Source organism: Bos javanicus, chromosome 19, assembly GCF_032452875.1.
Source record: "Bos javanicus breed banteng chromosome 19, ARS-OSU_banteng_1.0, whole genome shotgun sequence".
NCBI lineage: Eukaryota > Metazoa > Chordata > Mammalia > Artiodactyla > Bovidae > Bos > Bos javanicus.
In genome coordinates this window covers 43,684,266-43,710,577 of record NC_083886.1, presented here as the reverse complement: position 1 = coordinate 43,710,577, position 26,312 = coordinate 43,684,266, and the positions used below count along the sequence as shown (strand labels likewise).

Sequence of the window (26,312 nt, the reverse complement as noted above, 5' to 3'; positions counted from 1 at the left end):
CTCCTCCTGCTGCAGCCTGGATTGCCCTCTCCACTTCAGTCCTGGACACCAGGGCTTTCCCTGTAACTTCTGCTCGAAACTGGGGTGGGCCCTGAGTGTGTGCCCTTGGAGACCTGGGGGACCCCTACCACAGCTTAGGTCAACCTAGGAGACACTGAACCGCACCCCCCCAACCTCTCTCCATCCCAAGCCTTCCCTAATTGCGGAGGGGCTGCTCCCCTTGCCCAGGCTTAGCACAAGTTTCCCTTCCTGGCCCAAAACCCACAAATCACTTCCATGGGCAAGACCTATACTGCAAATCATAAAGAATCACAGCAGGAAGCAGCCCCAGAGACCATCTGGGTTGACTGTCCATCTTACCAAGGGGGAAATGGGCTGGCCTTCATGAGTCTTGTCCAGACCTCGCAGTGCCTCCTAAATAACGTGGCACCTAATCCCAATCAGCTGCCAAGCCTCAGATTCTTTGTTCGTTTGTTTGTTTTAATATTTATTTATTTATTTGTCTGGGCCGGGTCTTAGTTGCAGCACGTGGGGTCTAGTTCCCTGAGCAGGGACTGAACCCGGGGCCTCCTGCATTGGGAGCACAGTTTAGTCACTGGACCACCAGGGAAGTCCAAGCCTCAGATTCTGACTCTGAATTACTACTTCTGAATCAGTTCAGTTCAGTCTGGTCGCTCAGTTGTGTCCAACTCTTTGCAACCCCATGGACTGCAGGGTACCAGGCTTCCGTGTCCATCACCAACTCCTGGAACTTGCTCAAACTCATGTCTATCGAGTTGGTGATGCCATCCAACTATCTCATCTTCTGTCGTCCCCTTCTCCTCCCGTCTTCAATCTTTCCCAGCATCAGGGTATTTTCCAGTGAGTCAGTTCTTCCCATCAGGTGGCCAAAGTATTGGAGTTTCAGCTTCAGCATCAGTCCTTCCAATGAATATTCAGGACTGATTTCCTTTAGGAGGGACTGGTTGGATCCCCTTGCAGTCCAAGGGACTCTCAAGAGTCTTCTCCAACACCATAGTTCAAAAGCATCAATTCTTCGGCTCAGCTTTCTTTATGATCCAATTCTCACATCCATACATGACTACTGGAAAAACCATAGCTTTGACTAGATGGACCTTTGTTGGCAAAGTAATGTCTCTGCTTTTTAATATGCTGTCTAGGTTTGTCATAGCTTTTCTTCCAAGGAACAAGCATCTTTTAATTTCATGGCTGCAGTCAACATCTGTAGTGATTTTGGAGCCCAAGAAAATAAAGTGTCACTGTTTTCATTATTTCCCCATCTATTTGCCATGAAGTGATGGGACTGGATGCCATGATCTTAGTGTTTTGAATGTTGAGTTTAAGCCAGCTTTTTCACTCTCCTCTTTCACTTTCAAGAGGCTTGTTAGTTCCTCTTTGTTTTCTGCCATAAGGTTGGTGTTATCTGCATATCTGGGATTATTAATATTTCTCCAGGCAATCTGGATTTCAGCTTGTGCTTCATCTAGCCTGGCATTTTGCATGATGTATTCTGTATAGAAATTAAATAAGCAGAGTGACTATATACAGCCTTGACGTACTCCTTTCCTAATTTGGAACCAGACTGTTGTTCCATGTCCAGTTCTAACTGTTGCTTCTTGACCTGCATACACATTTCTCAGGAGGCAGATAAGGTGGTCTGGTATTCTCATCTCTTTAAGAATTTTCCACTTCTGGATTCCACACCCCAAATCCAGCCCCCTGCTCTAACCTGCCTGGCCCCCACCTCAGCCCATGACTCCTTACTGCTAAAATCCTCCCATAGCCCCCCCAGCATCTGTGCAATCAAGACTAATCAGCTTAGCTGATAAGACCCTTTGACCCACTCTGACCTCACTTACCTGTCCAGCCACATCTCTCTTCTAAGAGAAGTTGTGATCAGTGGACCACACCCTGCTTCCTGAATGAGTATAACACGGTCACCTCTAGGTCTCTGCTCAGGCTGTCCCTTCTGGGGAAAGCCTTCTGTCCCAAGCTTACTTGATGGAAACCGACTTTTCACGGAAGGCTTTTGCAGAGTCCTCTCTTCATTGAGCTATACTTTTGCTGGGTCACTTCCCAGCATAACTGGGCCAGGGCTTCCCTGGTGGTCCAGTGAGTAAGAATCTGTCTGCCAATGCAGGGGACATGGGTTCAATCTCTGGTGCAGGAAGATTTCACATGCAGCAGAGCAACTAACCCCATGAACCACAACTACTGAGCCTGCAAGTTGCAGCTACTGAAACCCACATGCCTAGAGCCAATGCTCTGCAACAAGAGAAGTCACCGAAATGAGAAGCCCAAGCACTGCAACAGAGAGACAAAGAGTAGCCCACTGCCCAGCACCCAACTATAGAAAGCCCGTGCGCAGCAATGAAAACCCAGTGCAGCCTATGCATGCTTACTTAGTCAGTGATGTCTGACTCTTTGCAGCCCCACGAACTCTAGTCCGCCAGGCTCCTCTGGCCATGGAATTTTCCAGGCAAGAATACTGGAGTGGGTTGTTGCCACTTCCTACTCCTGGGTCGGGGATGTTCCCGACCCAGGGATCCAACCCATGTCTCCTGCATTGGCAGGCAGATTCTTTGCCACAGTGCCACCTGGGAAGCCCCAGTGCAGCCAATAAATTAATAATAATAATAAATTATGTTTTTTTAAAAAAGAAAACCAGGCAGTGTCCTATGCACTCTGTCGCTCCAGCGCCCAGAGCAGATCTTGGCACTGAACCGGTGCTCAGTAGACAGTGCCCTAGATAAGAGAAACTCCAGCCTAGAGATAGCACGTGTCCTCCTCCCCATGGTGGCTCTCCTCCTGCCAATGGTGGGATGGGACTCAATCCATCCCGTTGAGGCAGCCCAACCAGGTAGAAAGCTGGGGAGATGGAAGGATAACATCAAGTTTTGGCTGGTGTCCTCCCACTGCCCAGGAGTGGCTTTTCAAGGTTCTCCATCTTGGAGGTTGGTGGACTGGGCAGAAGGAAGAAGAGCCAGAGGGGAGGGAAAGTCAGCTAAAACACCTTTTCCACAGAGGAAGAAGGCCCTGAAGCATAAAGGCCCCGGGGGTACAGACAGGAGCAGGGGAGAGAGGCTGTTGCCTGGCTGCCCTCCCCCAGACACACACATCCTATGGAGGGTGGGTCTCACGACTGCTTCCTTTCCTGCCCTTAATTAGCGGCTCCCCCTGTGCATTGTCCCACACCAGCCCCCAGGCAAGACCTCTTTTGTGCTCCCAGATTCCTAGGAGCAAGGTGGCCTCATTAGTGCCTGGAGACCGCCCCATCTCCAGGGAGCAGGCAGACAGACAAGGCGGGGGACCAGAGGCACAGAGATCCAACTCAAGACTCTGATCACCTTGGCGGTCATTCCTGGGGCCCAGCCTGGAGACGGCACTCCTGCGGGAGGCTAATCTTAGACTTGCCTTTGTCTGTTCCCGGAGTAGATGCAAGCACCCATCTCTCCCCCTTTCCCGCCTACCACCTCTGAGCACTATAAACCCCAGGCTCCTGCCAGTGAGTTGCAGTTGACAGCCTCAAAGATCCTGGCTATTCGGACCACTGCAGATGACACCTTTCCCGGCTACCCAACTCTGAGCTCCAGACACCATGAATCCTTCCTCTACAAAGGTAAAGACCCAGGGATGGAGGGGTGACTTAGGGGCAATGAGACAGGAGACAGTGAGAATGCTTGCTCGGGGAGCTAGAAGGAAGGTTGAAAGTGTCTTTAAACTATATGGGTTCTGAAGCAGGATGCAGGGTGGACCCTTGACAGAGAATCTTCCTTAGCTAACACTGGACTATGCCCTGTTCTCCTAAGAGTTCATGTTTATCGAGCTTTTACTATGTATCAGGTGCAATTTGCACCTGTCATCTTATCTCATCCTCCCAGCAACCCTGCACAGTAGGAATTACTTAATACCCAGTTTACAAGTGAGGACGTTGTGCCCCATGAAGGATAGGAAACGGGTCCAAACCCACAGAATCGTTTCCCCTACAAGGGAGCAGGCAGTCAAAACAACAATCTGGATCCTGCCAGTCCTTGATTTTCCAGTGTTTGCCCTCTGTGGGGAGGAGGAGCGGATAAATGGGGCTTCTGTTTCCCTGAGCAAAGTCTCCATAAACTTCTGGGGCAGATTCAGACGCCTGTTTCAAATGGAGTGGTCAGCGCCCTAATGAGGGTACAAGGGACTAACGGCACCCAGAGGAGAGAGAGATTCATTCTGCCCAGGGGGTTTCAAAGAGGTTACTGGAGGAGATGCTCTGCTGGATCTTAAGGTCAGTCAGTCAGTTCAGTCGCTCAGTCGTCTCAGACAGAGCCCTTCAGACAGCTTTGAACCGAGGCAGGAAAGCCAGGCGACATCGAGTGAGAAGCGCCGGCCACGAGGGGGCGCGAAGCCAGCTGGGCAGGACCCGGACGTAGGGGCTGGCATGCGGGCGACTCTCAGCGCCCGGTCTCCGCTTTCCTTAGGTCTCCTGGGCCACCGTGACGCTGCTGCTCCTGCTACTGTTGCTGCCCCCCGCGCTGCTGTCACCTGGGGCGGCCGCGCAGCCCCTGCCCGACTGCTGCCGTCAGAAGACGTGCTCCTGCCGCCTCTACGAGCTGCTGCACGGAGCGGGCAATCACGCGGCCGGCATCCTCACGCTGGGCAAGCGGCGGCCGGGGCCCCCGGGTCTCCAGGGCCGGCTGCAGCGCCTCCTGCAGGCCAGCGGCAACCACGCGGCAGGCATCCTGACCATGGGCCGCCGCGCAGGCGCAGAGCCAGCGCTGCGCCCCTGCTCCGGCCGCCGGTGTCCCTCTGATGCCGCCTCGTCCGTGGCTCCTGGGGGACGGTCCGGGGTCTGAGCTCTCGCTCGGGTCCAGTCCTGGCCCTACCCTGGCCCCTCCCTCACCCCTGCAGGGGTAAAAAAAAAAGTGTCAGCTCGCAGGAAAAAGGGGAATAAAGTCTGTTAGTGTGGCTGCTCTCTGTCCCTGTGCGGTCGCGTCCCGCCCTCCAGGGGGCGTGAGAGTCTTTCGAACCGTAAAGAGCCGGAAAACCTGGAGTTTGGTTTGGGAGTCTTTGAACCACTTATCGGGTGGGCGCTCTTAGGGCAAGAAACTGTGCAAGGCCCTGGAGAGCGGTGAGAACCGCATATGTGAGTGCTAGGAGGGGAGAATGGGCGCAGACACGGTCCTCGGTGCTCCACCAGTCATTCTGAATCGCCAGGCCTTTCCTGAGAAACGCGGAGGAAAGTGCAAGCAGAGGAGCGGGATGCGGCTGGGAAGGACGGAGCCGCGCCCGCCGAAAAGGCAGGGAATGTGAAGTTCAACAGGAATCTTCCACAGGGCTACAGTGTGGTACAGGGCGTTTGGGGGAGCGGTGAGGCACTGAAGGGGCGGCAATTAGGCTTGTGCAGCCCAGATTGTGAAAGCCCTCACAGATCATCAGGCTTTGCACTTTATTCTGTAGGTAGCTGAGAGTCAGGAGAAGTTCTTAAGCAGGGATGAGGCAAGATTTTTCCAGCAATTTCAACGGAACACACCTGTGACAAGTTGAATTGTGCAACCCCTCCCCCTTCCCCATTTACATTTGAAGTCCTAACCCCCAGCACTTCAGAACGTGACCTTATTTGGAAATAGTCTTTGTGGATGAAATTAGTTAAAATTCAGTCATACTGAAAAAAAAAAACTATCATACTGGAGTAGGGTGAGCCTCTAATCCAATATGACGTGTCCTTATAAAAAGGGGGGATTTGGACACAAATGCACACGAGGAGAATCCATGTGAACATGAAGGCAGAGATAGATGATGGATCTACATGCCAAAAAGTGCCAATAAGCCACCAGAAGCTAGAAAACAGGCATGCAACAAATATTCATCCAAAGCCTTCAAAAGGAGCCAACCCTGCAGTCATTTTGGTCTTGGACTTTCAGCCTCCAGAACGGAAACAACAGATTTCTGTTGTTTAAGTCACCCAGCTTGTGGTACTTTGTTACAGCAGCCCTAGGAAACTAAAACCCAAAAGTAGAGGTGCAGAAAGATGTGGCACTTTTTAGCATATAACGTCCCAGATAACGCCCAGCTCAGATTTGGGGTGAGGGTGAGGAGCCCTGGCCTGCCCTCTCCCCAGCCCATCTTCCCTTTGTCACTGGCTTTAGCTGTTCCCCCCCCCCCCGCCCCCAGGAAGCAGCCACCCTAAGCCACCACACTCAGCTGCCACAGTAATTTTCTGCTTCCATAGTGAAAAGTCCCGTGTCTGGTCTCACCTGGGTCCTTCTTGCTGCACTGGTTTCGTTTTGGGGAAGATGAAGAACAAAGTCCACCGGTGCACTTTGGGGATTTATAAACTGACTGCTCACCTTGAAACCATCTTTCTCAGCCCCAGATTTACCTCCAACCTCTCTTCCACTTGAATGCTTGCAGAGAGAAGGAGGGTTAAATCAGAATGATAGGAAGAGGGGACGAATAAGGAGGCAATTGCTCTCCAACACATTGTGTGCCAACGATATGCATTATGCTATTAAATTCACACAACCATACTAGGTAAAAATTATTAGCTCCATTTGACAGGTAAAGAAAGTGATGCTGCTGGAGGCTGAGTCACACAGTTAGAAAGCGGCAGAGCTGGGGTTTCTACCCAGTGGACTCCAGAGATCTTTTCATCCATCCTGCTGAGGTTAGAGGCAGAGTTAGCCAGGGTACCCTATGCAAACTAAGGCACAAATGACGGTTAAGTATTCTAGCATTTGAGTTTCCTGCCCTCTCATCGATCCTCCACCGGCAAAACTAACCTCTTTAACTCTTTGCTGTCTCATACTGGAGCGCAGGAAGCTGAGGTTGCTGCGAGATATCCCAACTCCAGCAGGCGGCGCTGTGAACCAGACAAGAGTCCCAGCGTGGGCGGCTAGAGGGGGAACCCGAGGGGAGGAGACACAAGGAGCCGCCAGGGAAACACGCGTGGGGGCGTGGCCACCCTGGAAGGTGGGCGTGTCTCATTCAAGCTCCGCCCCATCCCTTGGCGCTTCGGCCTCGGGTGGGCGTGTCCCAAATTCTCTGCGGGAGAGACACGCGTGGGCCGCTCCCCAGCCAGAGGAGGGCAGCGGAGGGGAGTGAGGGTGTCGCTGGCGGCCCCTCCCCGTGCGGGGCCACGTGGCGGGCTCCGGGCGAGCCCTAGGGAAAGAACCTGGCCCGTGGGGAGGTGGGGGGACCGAGGCGGCGCCGAGACAAGCGGAAAGCTACTCGGTTTGGAACAGAGAGGCGGCGGCGGCGGCGGCGCCTAGAGGGAGGGGAAGAGGCAGGCGGGCGCATGGGGCGCCCCGGCCCCGCCGGCAGCGCGCCCCCTCCGGCACGGCCGCGCTGAACGCCCCCAGCGCTGCGCCTGGAATCTGCGCCGCGAGGCCATGCCGGTCATGAAGGGGTTGCTGGCCCCGCAGAACACCTTCCTGGACACCATCGCCACCCGCTTCGACGGCACGCGTGAGTGGGGTGGAGGCTGGAGCTGAGGGTTCGAGCTAGAGGTCAAGTCTCCTTTGGCGCTCGCGTGGGTCTCCTGAATATGATGAGGAGAATGGGCTAGGAGGGTCTAGGAACTCCCAGAGCCCCAGTAAAGGAGCAGGACTGGCAGCGCCCTGGGAGGGGAGACGCGGAGAGGACCAAGAGTGCGGGCAGCCAAGGTTGGGGGTGTGTGACAGGAGGCAGGAAAGGTTCTTTGTGCGGAAAAGCGGAGGAGTCCTTGAGAGCCGCCCACTCTCGGGCAGGGCTCTGCTGGGGGCGTGTACGGGAGTATCCAAGACGCGGAGGTGAGACGAAGTGGCCAGGTGCTTTGGGGTCTGCTCCCCGACTGCAGCATCTCCTTCCCCCAGAAAAAAATAAAAGAGAGAGACATAAAAAAGGTCAGACTTTTGCAGGACCCAGCTTGGATTAAGGTCAGGCACCCCCAAATTGTAGCGCGTCCCTGTCTGGGGGAGGTATGGCAGGAAGGCAGGGGGTGGTCTATGTAAGGGAGAGAACTGCGGGCCCTCCCAACCGAGCTTGAGTTCCAGGTTCAGCACCTTGGACAGCCACCATCCTGCTTCCCCCTCCTCTTCTCCCGCCATTCCCTTTTCCTACTTTGGAACTGAACCATCTCCCCTTGCCCGATTCGGACACCCCGGCTGAGATCTGGAAGGTAGGGGGAGCGGTACCTGAGGGAGGAAACAGCCGCCGGGGCCCTACCCTCCTCCCCACCCTGCCCCCACACACACCTCCCTTGTTTCCATAGTGCCTGTCACCCGGGCAACGGACCTGGGATGGAAGAAGGAGGCTGCTTGCCCAGGGCCCAGCACCTCCCAGGCACCTTCAGTATCCTCATCAGCTGCTCCATCCCCAGACATTCACCCCTCCTAGCACCCCAGGACTGATTCTTCTCAGATCCCTTCCTTCAGCTGAGACGATCCCTAGATGGCCTACTGAGCCCCCCTGAGGCCTCCCACCCAGTGGGACTGGAGGTGAGCCAGCTCAGGTTCTGTTGCTGGGTTTGCTGGAGCCACAACTTCATTGCTCAAGCCTGTCAAACTTTGAGAACTGGGATAGACCCCCTGAACTTAGCTAAGGGATGCTAAAAAGAGGACTTTTCCTGGAAGGCAGGGAATAAGGATGCTATTCATCACTGTCTTCCTCCCTCCACAAAGGAGACTGGATAATAAACTCTGTGAGTTTGGATAACCTCTGCTTTTTGGTTTCCTATCAGTAAAATGGGTGTGATAATGCCAGAATCTCTGCCTTATCCAGGATAGCAGCTATGGATTGTGCTTTGAAAGCTGGGCAAATGTGGGGCATCATTTCACCTTCTCAGTGTAGCACTTACTATGTGCCAGGATTTGCTCTTCCCAGGTAACCCATGTAACTCACACCAAACATTTTGAGGAAGATATATAATCCCTCACTTTTCAGATAAGGAAGCTGAGGCCCAGAGGAGTTCATTAACTTGTTCAAAGTTATACAGTCAGCAAGTGGTAGGGATAGGGTGCTGGAGCCCATGCTCTTACTCACCATGCTGTGCTGCTGCCTACAGTAACAGCTCATCAGCTTCAAGGCAGAAGTCATGACCTCTTGGAGTTCCTTTTCCAACCCCCTAGACTACCCTGTTCCAGTTCCAGGCCACCCTTAAGTCCTGGTCCTTTTGCTCTATCTCTTCTTACTCTCATTTCAGGATATCCCAAAGGGGATCCAGGAATCCCATGGAAACCTGGGAAGCTCCTGTCTCTAGGATCTCTGACCTCAGCTTGGGGGAGGTATGGCTCACCTGGAATCTGAGCTCCCCTCTTGGCCTTGGCCTGACCTTAACCCCTTCTTCCCACAGACAGCAACTTCCTGCTGGCTAACGCACAGGGCCCACGGGGCTTTCCCATTGTCTACTGTTCCGACGGCTTCTGCGAGCTCACAGGCTACGGCCGCACCGAGGTCATGCAGAAAACCTGCAGCTGCCGCTTCCTGTACGGTCCAGAGACCAGTGAGCCAGCCCTGCAGAGGCTGCACAAGGCTCTGGAGGGCCATCAGGAGCACCGCGCTGAAATCTGCTTCTACCGAAAGGATGGTGAGGGGATCCGCCTGCCCTGCCGTCCTGCCCAGACCCCAGACCTTACCCAGAGTCCACTTGGGACAGCGGAAACCTGGTTGCTGGTCCCCACACTGCCACAAGCTGACCGTGTGGCACTGAATGTATCCCTGACCCTCTCTGAGCCATAGTTTTCCCATCAGGAAGGTGAAGGCGACGGCTGACAAAATCTCTAGGCTTTCCAGCTCTAATCCTTGGCCAAGCCCTTTGATTATGCCCAAGAACAAAGAGGGATGAGAGAGAAGGAGATGCCATGGGCTGCTCACCCTCCTCCTCTTACCTCTCCACACCTGCAGGCTCAGCATTTTGGTGCCTCCTGGACATGATGCCCATCAAGAATGAGATGGGGGAGGTTGTACTTTTCCTCTTCTCCTTCAAGGACATCACTCAGAGCGGAGGCCCAGGACTTGGCCCCCCAGGAGGCCATGGCGATAGTAATCATGGTAACCTCAAGGCTGCAACTCTGGGGAGATGGCGTGAATGGTCAGAAGCCCTTGCCCAAGGGCACCCAAGCCCTTTCCCTACTCAGCCTCATGGATGTGCCCCCACTTATTGCCGTACCCTTCTTCCCAACAGAAAACTCCCTTGGCAGGAGGGGAGCCAGCTCAAGACTTCGATCTGCCAGGAGGCAGAGCCGTACTGTCCTACACCGACTGACCGGCCACTTTGGCCGCCGGGGCCAGGGAGGCATGAAAACCAATGTGAGTCCAATCTCCACCCCAGCATCTCCCAGACATGTTTCTGAGGCACCCTTGCTACTGTGTCCCTGTTTCCCTGTCTGTCCAATCTTCCTCCAGTGGCTTGTTCCTTTGTATGCCGTTCCTCACATATGGCTCTCTGCTCTATCCTGTGTTCCCCCATGTCTCCTTTCATCCCCCTCTTCCTTGCTTCCTTGTGATTGACATTACCCTGCTCTGATGATGCCACAAAGGTGGGGCTGTAGCAGCAATTACATCACCCACCTTTGGGTCTTAGGGTTACCTCGTGGGGGGTATGAAACCACGTTAGTGGTCCCAGGGTGAAAGCCCCCATTGGGGTCTGACATCTGACCCTGTGTACCATTCCTAGGACCCTGATGAATCCATGGGTCTCCAACCTGAGCAGACTGTTATGGCAACAGGGAATGGGGTATGCCATGCCAGCCTCCCCTTGCCCCTGGGATATACTTATCCTCCACTGCATCCCTAGAACCCAAGAGGATCTTGAGGGAGAAGCTAGTGACCCCTCAAGCTAGGGCATTGTCTGACTGGTCATAATCACCTTCTCAAGAAGGGTAAAGGTCAAACCTTAGAAACCTTTCGCACACACACATACACACACACAAAATGTGAGTGATTCCAAAGAGCAGTAAGTTAGCAGAGGAAGGAAGTGTCAGGTGGCAGCTGCCAAACCCCATCTCCTGCACGTTCTACATCCTCTTGTGGTTGTGCTTGCAGTGCCCACTCCACCCCTTTCCCCATTCCTTACCTGTCCCTCCCCCAGCTTTGGCTCCTCTTTCCCCCAAGTGTCCCCAACCACCACCCCTCTCCTCTTAGAACGTGTTTGAGCCAAAGCCATCAGTGCCCGAATACAAGGTGGCCTCCGTGGGGGGGTCCCGCTGCCTCCTCCTCCACTACAGCGTCCCCAAAGCCGTCTGGGATGGCCTCATCCTCCTTGCCACCTTCTACGTTGCGGTCACTGTCCCCTACAACGTCTGCTTCTCGGGTGATGACGACACCCCCATCACGTCCCGACACACCCTTGTCAGCGACATCGCTGTGGAGATGCTCTTCATCCTGGGTTAGACCCTCTGCCCCATGTACCCTGGTGGGTGGGCTGGAGGGACCCACTCACCCAAGCCTCGTTTCATCCTGGGCTTGCCAGACCCAGATATTTAGAGCCCACCCATTTCTGGGTCTTTATGTCCTCATGGTCCATGAACCCTACCCCTGATTCTTGGAGCCTTCAGCCTTTAGACCTCTCCTCTTTTAAGAACCAGTCTGAAGCCCAATCTATCATCCCCATCCCTGCCTCCAACACTATTCTGAGTCTTACCCAAGGTACCTTGGCCAAGGACCCTTAGTAACAGCTTCTTGCATCCCCAGATATCATCCTGAACTTCCGCACCACCTATGTGTCCCAGTCTGGCCAGGTGGTCTCTGCTCCGCGTTCCATTGGCCTCCACTATCTGGCCACCTGGTTCTTTGTTGACCTTATTGCTGCTCTACCTTTTGACCTGCTTTACGTCTTCAACATCACCGTGGTGAGTGAACCCTGTCCTGCCTTGCAGCCTAGCCTGGCAGCTTCAACACAGCATCTCCCATTAAGGGACCCACCTCAGTCCCAGACTCAGTCATCAGCGAATATTTGCCAGGCATCTGTGATGGGCAGAGCCCAGCACTAGAAACCAAGAAGGATCCAAGAGCGTCTGCCTTCTTGGGGAGTTCAGCTCACAGTCTCTGAGGGAAGCTGAGACAAATGAAAATCTAACTAGGGCTACCAAGGCGGCATTGGTCTGCAGCCAAATGAGTGGCACTTTTCACATTTTTATTTAACAAACAACGGATGAGCATTTAGCTGTCTGCAAAGCACTGTGTAAGGCATGGTCACTGTGGAGGAGAGGGATAAGGATTCAGCTACTCGGCAGCTAAGCTGGTGGAGACAGCAGAAGCAGAAGAGGTGAATGGACTGCAAGACAGGGCCCAGGTAGTGCTGCACAGGGGCTGGACGCAGAACTAACCAACCTTGGGATTCCAGGCTGGAACACAGGCTCCCACAAAACTGATCTGAAATCTGGCTGTTGCGAGGAAGCCAAAGCATGGCAGTTGGGCAGAGGCTGGCGTGGTCTAGGAAGGGTTCCCGAGGGAGGAGGTGAGAGCTGAGCTAGACCCTAGACAGAATAGGCCCCAGCTGGCAGGAGACAAGAGAGGGAACGTTTAGGGGGAACGTAGCAAGCCAAGATGAGGAGGTAGAGGCTGCGGGGCGGACTTGGAGGCAGAGAGTCCCAGAACTTCCTGGAGGCGCCCTCAGTGGTCAGCTCTGCACCCAGCTGGCAGATACTAGGTCTTCTATGGCCCAGGGAGAGGGAGTCCCACCCTGTGTCCCCAGACCCCCTTGAGTGGGGAGGTGGAGAGCAGTCTCCCCGTGTGCTCCTCTGCCTGCCATACTCAGCTATAGCGGGAAACCACCTACACGCAGCCGGATTTAACTAGCCGCCAACGGGCTGTGGGCCTCTTCTCCTGGCTGTGTACACGTGTGTGCATGCTCCCACACACGTGCATGTGGGTGTGTCTGCCCTGAGGCTCTGGCCCTTCCAAGTGGAGCTCCCCACTTCTCCCCTGGGTGCATCCCCACCTGGTTTGTGCCCACCAGGCAGTCCCCCCTTCTCCGGTAGCGTCAGGAGTACTTTACAGTTTTCTAAGTTCTTTCACACATCATCACGTAGGAGCCTCACAGTAACCTTTCAGGGAAGATTCTCATATCTCTCTTTCTCAGAGGTAGATGCAGAGGCTCAGAGAGGTTGAGTGGCTTGTTGAAAGTCACACAGCTAGCAATGGCAGACAAGAGACTAGAACCAGGTCCCTAGACTCCCGGTCTAGAATTCTTTCCAGCATGCCACCCTGCTTCCCAGGAAACCAGTGTACCTGAGTGGATGGCCTGGCACAAGGAGGGAGGAGGAGCCATGCTGGGGCTAGAGGGAAGCAGAGCAAAGATGGAGGCTAAGTAGGCACTGGCAGAGCCATGGACTTGAAGGAACCAGGCCTGAGACATCCTGGTCCAACGAGGAAAGGAGGGCCCCAAGGGAGTAGGGCCCAGGGGTAGGTGACAAGGGGAAGCCTTGAAGAACTCAAGGTTGGAGTCAGGAGCTCTGAGAGCTAGGGGCAGGCATTAAACCCTGAAGTGCGTGTTCAGTAGCTAAGTTGTGTCTGCCTCTTTGAGACCCCATGGACTGTAGCCTGCCAGGTTCCTCTGTCCATGGAATTCTCCAGGCAAGAATACTAGAATGGTTTCCCATTTCCTTCTCCAGGGGATCTTCCTGACCCAGAGATTGAGCCTGAGTCTCTTGCATTGGTCGGCAGATACTTTACCACTGAGCTCCCTGGGAAGCTCCTAAACTCTGGAGAGGGTCCATCAGAGTCACCTCCTTTCCAACTCCTTTGCCTAAAATTAGAGAAAATGGCATGTGACTCAGGAGCTGTGTAGGGCCAGGGGGGATGCTCCTGGAAGCCCCTGAAGGGACAGTGAGGGGCCTTCATACAAAGTTCCACATGTGCTACCCCAGAGCCCCCGCCCTAGCCTCCAGGCTGCCCCAGCCACAGCAGTGAGAACATAAGCTCCCACCTGCGTATCATGTCCAAGACTGGAAGGGCTTATCAAAACACAACCAAAACAGTCATAGTTAATACCAGCTAACCCTTACAGGACCCTGACTAACTTCAGCAACTCCCACCAAACCCTGCAAGGGCTGGGGCCTCACAGTCTAAGTACCCTGCTCTCCTTCTCTCAGCATCCCAGCTGTAGCTGATCCATAAGGGATGAGGTCCCTAAACCTTCCCCTGTCCACAGCTGATTGTACTTAAGACACTGGGGGCTTTGAGCAAGGACCAGAGATCATTATGTCTGTTGTCCTGCCTCTGCTGCTGCTGCTGCTGCTGCTGCTAAGTCGCTTCAGTCGTGTCTGACTCTGTGCGACCCCAGAGATGGCAGCCCACCAGGCTCCCCCGTCCCTGGGATTCTCCAGGCAAGAACACTGGAGTGGGTCGCCATTTCCTTCTCCAATACATGAAAGTGAAAAGTGAAAGTGAAGTCGCTCAGTCGTGTCTGACTCTTCACAACCCCGTGGACTGCAGCCTTCCAGGCTCCTCCGTCCCTGGGATTTTCCAGGCAAGAGTACTGACGTGGGGTGCCATTGCCTTCTCCATGTCCTGCCTCTGACTTGCCCTTTTACCAGCCAAGGTGCTAAGAGGCAGTATAGCACAAAATGGACTCTGGTGTCAACTCAGATTTGAATCCCAGCTCCATGATTTCCTTGGTCTGTGCCCTTGAGCAAGTCACCAGCCTCTCTGAACCCTAGTATACTCATCTGCACACTGAGAATGGTGACGAAAATTGGACTGAAGGCGTACGTTTGTCTGTTTTTACGAGGATTACAGTTGTTTAGCCCAGTGCCTGACCCACATAGTACTTGCTGTTAGCCATTATTAGGGTTGTGTTGTTGTTGTTGTATTGGTCGCCGCACTGCATGGCTTGTTGAATCTTAGTTCCCTGACCAGGAATTGACCTCTCGCCCCCTGCAGTAGAAGTGCAGAGTCCTAACCACTGGGCCGCTAGGGAAGTCCCCATGATTAGTTTTAGTATCATCCTGTCCCCCTTGCATTTCCTGGTCACCTTCTCAGCACAGCAAGGATCCTTTCCCTCAGGCAGCCTCCCCTAGCTCCAGGGCACCTGGGGGAGGGGGGAACGTTGCGGGGCCTGCTGACAGCCTCCCCTGCTGCGCCCACTCTGCAGACATCGCTGGTGCACCTGCTGAAGACCGTGAGGCTGCTGCGGCTGCTGCGGTTGCTGCAGAAGCTGGAGCGGTACTCGCAGTGCAGTGCCGTGGTGCTCACGCTGCTCATGTCGGTCTTTGCGCTCCTTGCCCACTGGATGGCCTGCGTCTGGTATGTCATCGGGCGCCGGGAGATGGAGGCCAACGACCCCCTGCTCTGGGACATCGGTGAGCCACTGACCCCCAGGCTTTCACCAACTACCCATTCTCCTGCCCTGTCCAGGCAGGCCCCCAAGCTGACACCCCCACCCCAATCAGGACCCTGCCCCCACCCCATATTCCTCCATCCCTCCAATAAACATGCAATCAAATAGGCCATCAAGTCCCAGCTCCTTGTGCACAGGAAGTACTTATAAACTCTTAGAGAATGGAAGGGGCCCCTAAACAGTCTGCAGTGTAGGGAGCTGGTAGCCTTGAATTGCAACTGTAACCACTTCAGGGCCGGGAGGCCCAGACACCAGCTGCTCCTCACATTTCCTGTGCAAACCTCCCCTCACCTCTGTAAATAGTCCCCTGACCCAAGGTCAAGTGCAGACAGCTCAGGGAAACCCCATTCTCCACTGCTCGGGCAGCCGGGGCTCCTTGCATCCCTCCACCCGCTAGGCTGGTTGCACGAGCTGGGCAAGCGGCTGGAAGTGCCCTATGTCAACGGCTCAGCTGGCGGCCCGTCGCGGCGCAGCGCCTACATCGCCGCGCTCTACTTCACGCTGAGCAGCCTCACGAGCGTGGGCTTCGGCAACGTGTGCGCCAACACTGACGCCGAGAAGATCTTCTCCATCTGCACCATGCTCATAGGCGGTGAGGCGGGGCCTACCAAGCCCAGCGTGCAGATGGGGAAACTGAGACCCAGAGAAGGCAAGGTGTCCACCCATGACCAGACACTGGGAGGACATTCGTTCATAGATGTTTGCTCAGCACCTACTACATGCTGGCCTTGGGGGGAACGGCCACAAACTGGAGGGTTGCTTGCGAAAGGGATGGGAAGCCCAAGTTCATGACCTAATGGGGTTGGGCATGAGAGAAGCATCAGGTGTGACCCGTCTCAGGACCACCTGCTATTCCCTGCCCCAAACCCAGAACCTGGCATCAGGTAGGCACTCAGGGGCCCTCTGGCTCTCCTGCCCCTCCCCAGGAGCCCAGAGACTGGTCCAGGGCAGCGGGCTCGCTGTGGAGGGCCGGGGGAGGGGCGGAGGTCAGAGGGGTGGCCACCCCTGACTGCCCGCTGCGCGCCACAGCGCTGATGCACGCCGTGGTATTCGGGAACGTGACGGCCATCATCCAGCGCATGTACTCGCGCCGCTCGCTCTACCACAGCCGCATGAAGGACCTCAAGGACTTCATCCGTGTGCACCGCCTACCACGGCCGCTCAAGCAGCGCATGCTCGAGTACTTCCAGACCACGTGGGCGGTCAACAGCGGCATTGACGCCAACGAGGTAGTGAGTGGCTGGGGGGCGCCCTGTACCTGCAGCGTAGAGGTGCAGGAGCTGGGAATGGGGTCGAGGCCTCTCAGGGTTTGAGATGGAAGCAAATGGACTGCAGGGAAACGAAATGATGTTCACAAGGACACACACCTACCGGAGTCCACATCCCTTTTCCTTTACACGTGGCTAATGCCATGGTCGAGCATCTGCTTGGGCCAGCCTCTGTGCTGGACACAGGAGTCCTGGATTACCCTCAGCCCTTACCCTCAGGGAGACAGCAGCCTGGTGAGGGAGACAGCCTGATAAACAAAGAGTTACGCGGTGAATGGGACTCTACTGGAGAGAGTGGGTGGCAGCGCCATCATTGTGTCTGAAACTCGAAGTGTCAGGGGAGGTGGCACAGAAAAGTGAACATTGTGAAGGACAAGAAGGAAACTGGCCTGCCACCAGAAGGCCATTCCAGGCAGAAAGAGCAGTAGGAACACAGGTCTGGAACTACTGACGCCAAAGAGCAGGACAAGTTCAGGGAACTGAAAGTAGTTCAGCGAGTTTTCAGGAAAGGGTGTGTGAGCACTGCAGAGGAAGGAGCGGCAGAGGGTGGAGAGAGGGGCTTGGGAGGGGGCAGGCCCAGCTCAGGGATGGCCTTGGATTTAGATTTTGTCCTACCACATTTTTAGGCTCAGGAGTCACCCGCAGATCCAGAAAGTCTTTTTTTTCATTATTTATTTTGGCTGCACTGGGTCTTTGTTGTGGTCCACAGGATTCTCTACTTGAAGCGCATGGGCTCTGAAGTCTCAGTGGCGTAGGAGTGCTTGCGGGCTTAGTTGTGGCGTGTGGGATCTTAGTTCCCCCATCAGGGATTCAAGCCCTGGCCCCCTGCATTGAGAGTGTGGAGTCCTATCCACTGGACCACCAGGAAAGTCCCCCAGGAGGTACTTCTGAGAGCAGGAGTCTTGGGACTTGGTGATGAGCGGGTTGCAGGAAAGAAGCTCAAAGGGATTCCCGGGTTTCTGGCTTCGACCAAAGGGTAGGATGGAGGCATTACCCAGGGAAGATTGGATTTAGGGGTGAAACTGAGAGGTCAGGGTTGGGCCATGATGAGGGTGTCATGCCTGTGGGGGACCCAGGTGGAGGCTGCCCATGGGTAGTTGAACACACAGGTCTGGACCCAGAAGTAGGGCTCCAGACTCACAGGGAAGGGGGGGGAAAGTCATGGCGCTGGTCGCTATGATGCAGGGAGAGTGTATAAACTAAGAGGAGAGCTGAGGAAGTAGGTTGGCTGAGGAAGAGGAGCCTGAAGGAAGCGAGTGGAACAAAAGGGAGAGGTCAGCAAGCCTGAGTGGCCAAGGGGCTCCAGGAGATGAGGGTAGAACCATGAACGTTAAGTTCGGCCCCCAAGAGGTCACTGCTAACATCCAAGCTCTAGTGTAACCCTGCATTTTACAGATGGGGACACTGAGGCCTAGAGAGAGGAAAGGGTTTGTCTAGAGCCCACAGGGATTTATGCAGAGCTGACTTCTAGTCTCCTGGCTTGAAGGCTGACCCACCAGGGATGGTCCGTGCATATGCGGGGTTGAGTAACTAGGATGTGTGTGTGTGACCAGTGTGTGTAGCCATGGGCAGTGGACAGATAGAAGATCTAGTCTCTGCCCCATGACTTGCGTTGGGAGGTCAAACTGAGATGAGACACACAAAGGTCTCCCTGAAGGTCAGAAATGGGTAATTAGAGCTCTGTCCTTGAAGATAGCTCAACACATCTGTAGAGCTCAAGTAGCTGCTGCCAGGGGAAATGGCCAGAATGACCTTTGCCCCTTATGCAGTTACTGCGTGACTTCCCAGACGAGCTGAGAGCTGATATTGCTATGCACCTGAATCGGGAGATCCTGCAGCTGCCGCTGTTTGGAGCAGCGAGCAGGGGCTGTCTGCGGGCCCTCTCCCTGCACATCAAGACCTCATTCTGCGCTCCTGGCGAATACCTGCTGCGCCGCGGGGATGCCCTGCAGGCGCACTACTACGTCTGCTCCGGCTCGCTGGAGGTGCTCCGCGACAACATGGTGCTGGCCATCCTGGGTGAGGATCCCACCTCCACCTTCTCCGTACCCTGGAACCTTCTCCCAAAGGCCTATGCGAGGGGCCAGGAATCTAGGGACTGGATAGCTGGTGTTCTGGCAAAGGAGTACGCTCTCTCAGTCCCAGCACCTACCACCATCCCTTTTTGACCATTCCCCTCAGACCCTTTCCTCATCCCCTTGGCCATCTCTGAACCCATCAACCCTTCCCCAGTGACTGTCCCCCCAAATCAACTTTCCCACCATACTGTCTCGCAACTCCCCTGACCCTTCTCCATCAACTTTCAACTCCACTGACGCACTACCCTTTAACTGACCCCTCTGGCCATTCTGTATTGATCATCCAATTCCATGGATCATTCCTCCAGCCTTAGTGACATCCCCAACTGACTGTCTCCCAACTTCACCAGCCATTCTCCACCGACCTGCCAACTCCATTGATTATTTCCTCCAATTCCATTGACTGACCCACCTTCAACCATCCTTCAAACACACTGACCATCTCTCACATCCACTAATATCCTCTGCCCTAGCTGACTGTCCCTATCCCTCACCCACAGGAAAAGGAGACCTGATTGGGGCAGATATCCCCGAGCCTGGGTCAGGCACAGCTCCAAGCTGCGTGCTGAAGACCAGTGCTGACGTGAAGGCACTCACCTACTGTGGCCTGCAGCAGCTGAGCAGCCAAGGGCTGGCCGAGGTCCTGAGGCTCTATCCTGAGTATGGAGCTGCCTTCCGGGCTGGCCTGCCCCGGGACCTCACCTTCAACCTGCGTCACGGCTCTGAGACCAACGTATGTAGACCCCTATGGCCTCCACCTCCTCCGAGGTCACCTCCTTCAAAGTAGACCCTCCCTTAGCCCCAGAGAGAGCCTCATGAATTCCTTCCACCCTGAAAACATCATCTCTCAACCCTGGGCACCCCTTCCATTGCCCCGCCATACTTAACATCTTCAACCCACTGACCCTACGCCATGGACCATCACCCAACCCCATGGGTCGTCTCTCACCAACTCTACTTCCAACTCAACTGACACACCTCCTGTTGGTCCCCCTTCTGCTGAATCCAGACTCCTCAAAGGACCCCCACTTTGAAAACAATCCCCTCCGTGTGCTCCTCCTCCATCAATTCCCTCCACCCTTGGACTGGTCTCCTCCCCTGGGGCTTCCTCTGCTCCACTCAGCAAATGTTTCCCGGGCCCATTTTTGGTTTAGGCTCTGGGCCAAATCTGTAGTTTACACCCTAGACCTTGGTCTTTTACTGCTTTTCAGACTTCTGTTGCCACTCAGGAGTTGTCTGAGTCGGAGTTGGGGGTATCTCTGACTCAGTTCCACAAAAAGGCCTCACATTCTCCAACCCCACTGTTCTGATGGGTGGGACTAGGAGGTGCTGCCCTGGGGGAGTGGGGAGGTATGAGTCAGCCAGAACCCCTTGTGTCCCCGCAGGGCCTCTGCCGCTTTTCCCGGTCCCCTCGCCTCTCCCAGGTAACGCATCCTTCCTGGGTAGGGTTGAAGTCGCACACAGAGGCGGGGGTGCAGGGGGGGTGCACCTTTCCTTGACTGCCTGGCTCCAGGGTGAAGGGAGAGGCGATGGGGGGCGGCAATGCCAGTGGAGGCTGTTGCTTACTGTAGGGGCCCCTTGTCCATTGCCCTGTGACATCGGCTGCATCCTCTGCCCACAGCCCCGCTCGGATAGCCTGGGCTCCTCCTCAGACAAGACCCAGCCATCCGTCACAGAGGCCGAGGCTGGGGCCGAGCCTGGCGGTGGTCCCAGGCCCCGGCGGCCCATCCTGCTGCCCAACCTCAGTCCAGCGCGGCCCCGGGGCTCCCTGGTCAGCCTCTTGGGGGAGGAGCTGCCCCCTTTCTCAGCCCTTGTCTCCTCTCCTTCCCTGTCCCCAGCCCCTTCCCCTGCCCTGGCTGGCCGGGGCCACAGCCCCTCCCCTCATGGCCCCCCCAGGGGCTCTGCTGCCTGGAAGCCCCCCCAGCTTCTCATTCCCCCACTGGGAACCTTTGGACCTCCGGACCTCAGTCCCCGGTGAGATGCCAGCCTCCTCTGCCTTCCCTATACCCCTGCTGACTTCCAGAACCTTCTCTGGGCTCTGTCCCTAGCATTCTGACCAGTGCTCCACCCCGCCCTTCCTGATCCACCACAGCTTGCAACCCCACCCCTCTGTGACGGCTGCTCCTCCCCAGCTCCCTGGTGCTGCAGCCCCTTTCACCCTCTGCCTGCTCTGCCCTGCTCTGGCCCTTACTCTCTGCCCGCGGGACTGATGACCACTGCCTCCATCCCAGGATAGTGGATGGCATTGAGGACTCTGGCAGCACGGCAGAGGCCACTACGTTCCGGTTCAGCAGGAGGCCTGAGCACCCTAGATCTCGCTCACAGGCCCTTCCTATAGGTAAGGGCCAACAGTGGACTTCAACTCAGTCACCCATCCATCCATCCATCCACCCATCCCACCATAGTAAGGGCCTACCAGCTGCTGGGTGCTCTGCTAGGAACATACAGATGAACCAGACCTGGCCCACAATTAGCAAGTGCCCAGTCTAGTGGAGGCAATACCTGTGTTCTCAGACGAATGGTTCCAGATCAGAGTACTAAGAGCCATGACAAGAACGGGGCTCCTCGGTGGGAGAGGAGGGAGCCTCTAACTCTCCTTTTTAGAGGAGGGGACACTTGAAGTGGGCCTTAAAGGGTGGGTAGGAGTTTGAGTTGTGGAACAAGGCAGTTAGTGAAAGGCACACAGGCATGATCAGAAGAGTGGTTGTGTTCAGATTCCAAGGAGAAACTTCGTGCCTAGAGCTGGGGGTGGGTGGGAGGTGGGTTGTGGGGGGAGCTGTTGGGGAAGTGATATGGCCTCAAAACCAGCCTGAGGAGCTTGGGTTTCCCATCATCCTGACCCCAGAGCTTCCTCTGCCCTTGCTCTCGGCGTGCCCAGTGACAGGAAGGGCCCAGCCCAGGCTGCAGACTCAAGCTCCCTGCACTCACCCAACATCCCTTCTTCCCACTCTGTCTGCAGGGCCCATTTCCAGCCAGGAAGCCACCCCTGAAGCTGAGGAGGTGAAGGAAAAGGTCTGCAGACTGAACCAGGAGGTTAGTTGGTGTCCGTTCCTCTCCTCCAACCTTGGGATCAGAGATGTGCCTCATAGAACAGCATTGCAAAGGGTTTGGAGCCAAAGTCCTGATTTCAGATATTCGTGTTAGCTGTGTGACCTTGGGCAAGCCCCACAACCACCCTGAACTTCAATCTCCTCATCTGAAAATGGGGAGATGGTTCTTCCCATCTCGTATGCATGAGATGAGGGCGCATACATGCCCGGTTGATCCCTAGCAGGTTATAAGTACTCAGGGAGGGCTGCATCCCTGCCTTCCAGCTGACTCAGGAGGTCTGGCCGGAAAAAAAGGGCCTCTCCACTGACAAGGGATTTGCTCCTGCAGGGGCCATTCCCTCTACCCCCACCAAGTCACATGCTCCAGTCTTTCCCTCCCCATCTCCTTCCCATCCCCACCACCACCTGTCTGGGCAGAGGACTGTGGGGCATAACCTGGGAGGCCTGGACCCTCCCATCTGAATCCTTTAGGGAAAGAGCCCCAGATCCTGTTTGCTGAGACTGTGTCTCCACCTCCCCCTCAGGGATCTCAAAGCCACATCCACAGCGCAGCCAGGCCCGGCCCTCGGGAATGGGCCTTCCCTGGGTTCTGATAAACATCAGGCATCCCCAGGGGTGCACCTGGGTGGGGCCAGCCCTGGTTCTGTGGGATTCAAGGTCAGTCTTGCTTCAGCTGGCAGTTCTAGACCAGTGGTCCCCCAGCTTCAGAGACCGACATTATCCAGAGAACCTGTTAAAATGTGGATTCCTGGGCCTCACCCAATTTGGAATGTCTGGGGTGGGGCCCAGAAATCGGCATTTTGACAAGTTTTTCAGTTGATTCTGTAGTTCCTGAAATTTGAAAAATGCTGAATAGACACTTGAGCTCCTGTGATGTATCACCTGAGAGTAAGCCTGCGTCTGTCACTTCACAGCTGTGCAGCTTCTTTGAGCACATTCTTCTACATCTTATAAAAGTGTGTGCGTGGCAGGGGTGAGGGGGTGGGAATAGCAATAGCTGTCATCCCAAATCCTTTTTTGGAAAGAGGCTGGGGTATTTACATCTAGACAAAAATAACCCCTGTCCTGTCTTCTTCTTCGGAGGGTGGCCACGAGCAGAGAGTGGATATGAAAGCACTTTGTAAACTGGGGAGGGGAGCACACCTCGGGGGGGTGATGACTGTTGTGGCACCTGGGAGACAATGTGATGTGTTTTCAACAGATTTCCCGTCTCAACCGAGAAGTGTCTCAGCTTAGCCAGGAACTTCGACACATGATGGGCCTGCTGCAGGCCAGACTGGGTCCCCCAGGCCACCCAACAGTCTCAGCTTGGCCCCCACACCCTCCTTGCCCACTTCAGAGGCCTCCGTGCAGTTCTCCTTATATGTCCGGACCACCACCTGGCCTCCACGATACTACTCGGGCTGAGGTCCACTGCCCGGCCAGTGTGGGGACAGCAGAGATGGGGGCTGCCCACCCTGACCTGAGACCCTCTGTACGGTCCCCCTACCTCTCCGAGCCTGACCCTCTGGGACCCTCCCCAGTGCCAGAGGCCCCGCCTTCGAACTCAAGCCTCATGAGGCACAGCTTCCGGTCCAGGTCAGACACGATCCACTGACACTGGCCACGGGCCCAGGCCTGTCTGGGGTGGGCACTGCTGCCTGCCGTGCAGAGAGGGGCTGGGCCCCTTGGCCTCCTGCCTTGGGTCAGCAGCCACCAGCGGGTCTGGTTGGCTCTGGATTCTCTGACCTTTTTTAACCAAGTCTGGTCACTTGTGACTCTTCCCTTTTCCCAAACCTTCCTCTATTCTCCTCTGTGAGGGGAGCCACCTGAGGCCATGGAACCCAACAGGCATGAGATGGACCGCAGTGCCCATTAAGCTGGGCAGATGAGATGTCTGGCTTTCTCCCCAGGACCTGGAGGCAGGTAGAGATGGGGGTGGGGTAGGGGAAGGGCCCCAGATCCAGTCTAGGAAATGAAGACTGAGGAAAGAGCAGGCAGGATCTTGGTGTCTACAGCAAGAGATTCCAATGCGGCAATGGCTAGTAATACTGTGAGGTCTTTTGTCCCAGCCCCCAGGTCTCTGCTGGAGACGGGAGTCCTAACCACTGGGAAGTCCCCTGACTGACATTTGAGTAACCCAAGACTTCTCAGGCCTCCCACCATCAGCCCAAGGTGGAGGGGCTCACTTTAGCCCACAGCCCACATAGGAAATGAACCAATGATATTCTTTGACTCGCACAGCATTTTTTTTTTTCCAAAGTACGAATGAGTTGCCATATTCAAAATCAGGAAAGTTCACATAAAAATCCAGATATTCTGGGAACTTCCCTGGCAGTCCAGTGGTTAAGACTCCACACTCCCAATGCAGGGGGCCCTGGTTCGTTCAATCCCTGGCCAGGGAACTGGACCCCACATGCTGCAACTAAGACCCAGCACAGCCCAAAAAAAAAAAAAAAAAATCCAGATATTCCAGCTTCTCTAAACAAATTACAGAGATCTGGCAATTCTGGACCAATATTGCACCTGGCAATAATTAGTTGGTGGGGGCGGGGGAGCTGTCCTCTTTGGATGAGGCCTGCATCCTCCATGTCTTTGCAGTCCCCAGGTTCCTTGATCATTTCCTGACACCTAGCTAGCTTCCCTCCTTTGAATTCTTTATCTGATCTCTGTTGGTATCTGAGTTTGTAATCCCTGCCTTAGAGTGTGCTTCCAGGTTCCTTTGCCCCAGTGGGTGCCTTTCAGGTCAAGTAATGTCTATTTCTACCCCTGGGCCTGGGGCCTGTCCACATCTCTGTTTCTGTCTCTCTGCAGGCCAACACTGAAAGTGGTCTCTTCTGCTGCCAGCAACCTGAAACAGTCCCAGCAGCACACCTTCCCCTCCCCCACCCCTAGACCTCAGCCATGCCTGTTCTCCCCCTTCCAACATGGTCTCACTCAGGGCCTTCTCGAATATGCACCCTGGTTTCCAGCTCTCCTTTACCACCCACCACCCTGGGCTCACTTTTGGATAGGAAATAAACTCTTTTATTTTTGTAGTTGCTGGCTCTGGCTGTTTCTGGGGGCTGGTGTGATAGCCCCAGGGCTTTGGAGGAGCCTACATGATAGTCACTCCCACACAGTACCCCAGGGCCCTGTTACTGTCACTGGGAGGGCAAAGGTGCCAACCAATCCACTTGGCACCACATTCACGCCACCAGGAGCCCCTGGGATGAGGCAGAAACCTTAATGAGTCACTATGGGCCTGTTATACCCACCCTCCCCCCAACCTGGTCAGAGCCACAGATTCAGACACAGTGTGTGGGAGGGACAGAGCCCTGACTCAGGTCCACCTCCAGCCCTGGAAAGGTGGCCCACGGGACTCCCCACCAATCCTGCAGTAACTGATCCTGTCCTTCTTACAGGCAAGGTACAGCAGGGTCTGGAGGAAACACTTGTCACCAATCAAGGACCTGCTAGGAATCTCACTCTGCCCCATCCCCTCTGCTCTCCTAAGCTTGTTCCTCCTTCTGAGTTTTCATTACTTTGATGATCACTGCAGGGGTGGATGTTATGGATGCTGTTAGAAAGAGGCACCCTGGTGACCAGTTGGAACTAGATGTGGGCAGTTTTGTGGCAGGTTGTCCCAGAGAGGTTGCCAGGTCGATTCTCCAGCTCAGGCTCCAAAGTGTGATTGGTGCTGGCTGGTAGCATAGGAACGATGCCCATAGCTATCTCTGGGGTGAGCTTTGATTCCATACAGTTTCTGAGTAGTGTCCCTGGGGATGGGATGCAGAAGTAGAAGAGATCCTGGTTTGTGTTGAGGCGTCAGGGGGTGACGGGGGGAGGGCAGAAGCAGAAATGGTCCTGATTCATACTGTGGTGTTGTTCAGTCACTAAGTCATGTCCGTGTCGGACTCTGCAACCCCACAGACTGAAGCACACCACGGGAACAGAAAAAACAGAAATAGTTCTGATCCATATGAAGAGCAAAGTGGGGCAAACAGAAGTGGTTCCAATCTGCATTTATGGAAGGATGGGGAGAGCTAAGGCAGATGTGTATTTGGCATCAGAGAACAGAGCAGGTTCTGGTTGGGGAGGGGAGAGGCAGGGCAGAGGCGGAGGTTGGGGTTGAGCCAAAGGCGAAGCGTCCTGGTTAACAGCTGGGCAATAGAGCTCTTTCCACCCAGTAGCCTCCAAAGAGCCCTTCTGATAGCGATTCCATTATCTTCCCATCTCAGAATGTCCCTAACAGTCGGGCTACCAGAACTGACTTGGCCTTAAAGCGCCGAGAGGCTTCTCTGGGCTAGCGAATGCTGAAGACTGGTCCACGCAGCCTCACGTGCGTATTCACTCACACCATGTTTTTCCTTTCCCAGTTCTGCACACACAGCCTTCTGCCCTGTCGCAACGCTCTGCCACTCGACTCCCCTCGGGGTGCCAGGAACCCGCGATGACGCGATCGACGGGCCTGGCCTTAAAAAGTTCCCGGCCGGGCTCCGCCTAGCCGGCAGCCGGCTCCACCCTAAGCCTAAGTCCCTGGCTGCCACCGACTCCTCCCAAAGCTGCGAACTACAAGTCCCGCCATCCTTCGCGCGCTCTCTCCCGCCTCTCCCGCACCCTAAGCCGGCGCTGCCAGTGAGTCGGCCTAGAGTACCTC

General features: G+C 55.2%; 2 protein-coding genes and 1 long non-coding RNA gene across 5 annotated transcripts; 2 read left to right on the top strand and 1 right to left on the bottom strand.

The window, feature by feature from the left end:
* The first annotated feature begins 40 nt into the window (after positions 1-40).
* Positions 41-6,132, top strand: HCRT (hypocretin neuropeptide precursor). The gene is made up of 2 exons (XM_061391853.1): positions 41-3,619; positions 4,461-6,132. The coding sequence occupies exons 1-2, from the start codon at positions 3,599-3,601 to the stop codon at positions 4,833-4,835; spliced, it is 396 nt and encodes a 131-aa protein (XP_061247837.1). The 5' UTR covers positions 41-3,598; the 3' UTR covers positions 4,836-6,132.
* A 1,232-nt stretch (positions 6,133-7,364) lies between these two features.
* Positions 7,365-25,164, top strand: KCNH4 (potassium voltage-gated channel subfamily H member 4). Of its 3 annotated transcripts, none has more exons than XM_061391827.1 (17): positions 7,365-7,446; positions 9,311-9,544; positions 9,862-10,008; positions 10,142-10,266; positions 11,101-11,344; positions 11,650-11,807; positions 15,053-15,260; positions 15,696-15,890; positions 16,328-16,527; positions 18,336-18,585; positions 19,145-19,377; positions 20,030-20,068; positions 20,266-20,618; positions 20,876-20,982; positions 21,604-21,677; positions 22,896-23,272; positions 24,488-25,164. In XM_061391827.1, the coding sequence occupies exons 1-17, from the start codon at positions 7,371-7,373 to the stop codon at positions 24,900-24,902; spliced, it is 3,435 nt and encodes a 1,144-aa protein (XP_061247811.1). In that variant the 5' UTR covers positions 7,365-7,370; the 3' UTR covers positions 24,903-25,164. The 3 variants fall into 3 exon arrangements, with proteins under 3 accessions (XP_061247811.1, XP_061247810.1, XP_061247812.1); XM_061391826.1 differs by having other exon boundaries at positions 16,328-16,530; XM_061391828.1 differs by having other exon boundaries at positions 22,896-24,578.
* Positions 7,374-10,213, bottom strand: LOC133232452 (uncharacterized). The gene is made up of 3 exons (XR_009731384.1): positions 10,127-10,213; positions 9,846-10,028; positions 7,374-7,822 (listed from the first exon to the last, which is right to left on the bottom strand). It is a non-coding gene; the product is annotated as an uncharacterized LOC133232452 (long non-coding RNA).
* Positions 25,165-26,312: the final 1,148 nt, after the last annotated feature.

What these genes read in the sequence shown, in the direction of transcription:
- HCRT (XM_061391853.1), top strand. Translation starts at nt 3,599, where the DNA reads ATGAATCCTTCCTCTACAAAG. An exon ending in TGAATCCTTCCTCTACAAAG is followed by an intron (nt 3,620 to 4,460) that starts GTAAAGACCCAG and finishes CGCTTTCCTTAG; the next exon opens with GTCTCCTGGGCCACCGTGAC.
- KCNH4 (XM_061391826.1), top strand. Translation starts at nt 7,371, where the DNA reads ATGCCGGTCATGAAGGGGTTGCTGGCCCCGCAGAACACCTTCCTGGAC. An exon ending in CACCCGCTTCGACGGCACGC is followed by an intron (nt 7,447 to 9,310) that starts GTGAGTGGGGTG and finishes TTCTTCCCACAG; the next exon opens with ACAGCAACTTCCTGCTGGCT. An exon ending in CTGCTTCTACCGAAAGGATG is followed by an intron (nt 9,545 to 9,861) that starts GTGAGGGGATCC and finishes CCACACCTGCAG; the next exon opens with GCTCAGCATTTTGGTGCCTC.